Raw genomic sequence first — 1153 nt, forward strand, 5'->3', positions numbered from 1 at the left:
TACTTGATCTACCTGCTGTTATTTTTTGTAAATGCCAGAATTTTTTTCCCCTTTTACACAATGCATTTATTATTTTATCTTCATTTTCAGATCTATTGGTAGTTAAATGTTACATACATACACACACATACATTTATACATACGTACATACATACGTACGTAGTACATACATACATACCTACGTACATACATACATACATATACACACATACATACATACACACACATACATACATACATACATACATATTCGGTTAATCATCAACTATAATTAATCATGAAAAATTCAAACCTGGAATAAATCATCTAGTCAAAATAATTCATTCCCGAAAAACAGCGCATCGGCCAACAACAATAGCGGCAGTGCTAACAACTCAACCGCGTCAACGCCAACGGCCACGACGGCTGTCTGGCCACTGAATATGCAGCAGCAGCAACAGCAACAACAACAGAAACTCACTCAACAGCAACAACAACAGCTTGGCATGGATCTGGGCCCACTGCCTCAGGGCTGGGACCAAGGGTTCACACCTGAAGGAGAAGTTTACTTCATTGACCACATAAATAAGAGGACAAGTTGGGTCGATCCAAGAACCACTAATCTTGCTACTGGTCAGTTGTGTGCGTTTATATGAGTTTGTTTGCTCGCTTGTATGTGTGTGTGTTTGTATTTGTTTGTGTATATGTTTTTATGTGTGTGTGTGTTTTTGATTTTTGATGTATGCGTGACAATATTTACGATTGTTTTTTGTGTGTTTCAGTTCCCAAATGGTATTCGTTTATATGCTTTTAAAAGTATTTGCGTGTTTGTGGACTTGTCTTATTAATAATGACTGTTGAGATGTGCCTCTATTTATTAGCCACCACTGTTAAGAGACAGTAAAAGTTCTTTCAAACTTCAGTCTCCCTGCTTTTTGCAAAATAAGATTTTCTTCCTCTTCTTCTTTTTTTTGTTCTTCTTCTTCCTCTTTTCTTCGCTTCGTCTTCGTTTTCCTCTTTTTCTATAATTGTTGTTGATGGTGATGCTAGCAAAGATGATGGCACGGTAATAAAGATGGTGATGGTGATGAAGCGTTATGCAAATAGCGGGTGATGATGTTACTGATGATGCTGTCTGATGTAGATCAGAGGTGTCTGTTTTTATTGCTGTTGG

At 37.3% G+C, this 1153-nt stretch overlaps 1 protein-coding gene across 1 annotated transcript; it reads left to right on the forward strand.

The window, feature by feature from the left end:
- Window positions 1-485: 485 nt before the first annotated feature.
- On the forward strand, window positions 486-635 carry HELRODRAFT_87479 (hypothetical protein; the record flags this gene model as incomplete). Its single annotated transcript, XM_009028718.1, has 1 exon — window positions 486-635. One exon carries the CDS (start codon window positions 486-488, stop codon window positions 633-635), a length of 150 nt encoding a protein of 49 aa, XP_009026966.1.
- Window positions 636-1153: the final 518 nt, after the last annotated feature.

The sequence above is a fragment of the Helobdella robusta genome, assembly GCF_000326865.2.
Source record: "Helobdella robusta unplaced genomic scaffold HELROscaffold_58, whole genome shotgun sequence".
Lineage (NCBI taxonomy): Eukaryota > Metazoa > Annelida > Clitellata > Rhynchobdellida > Glossiphoniidae > Helobdella > Helobdella robusta.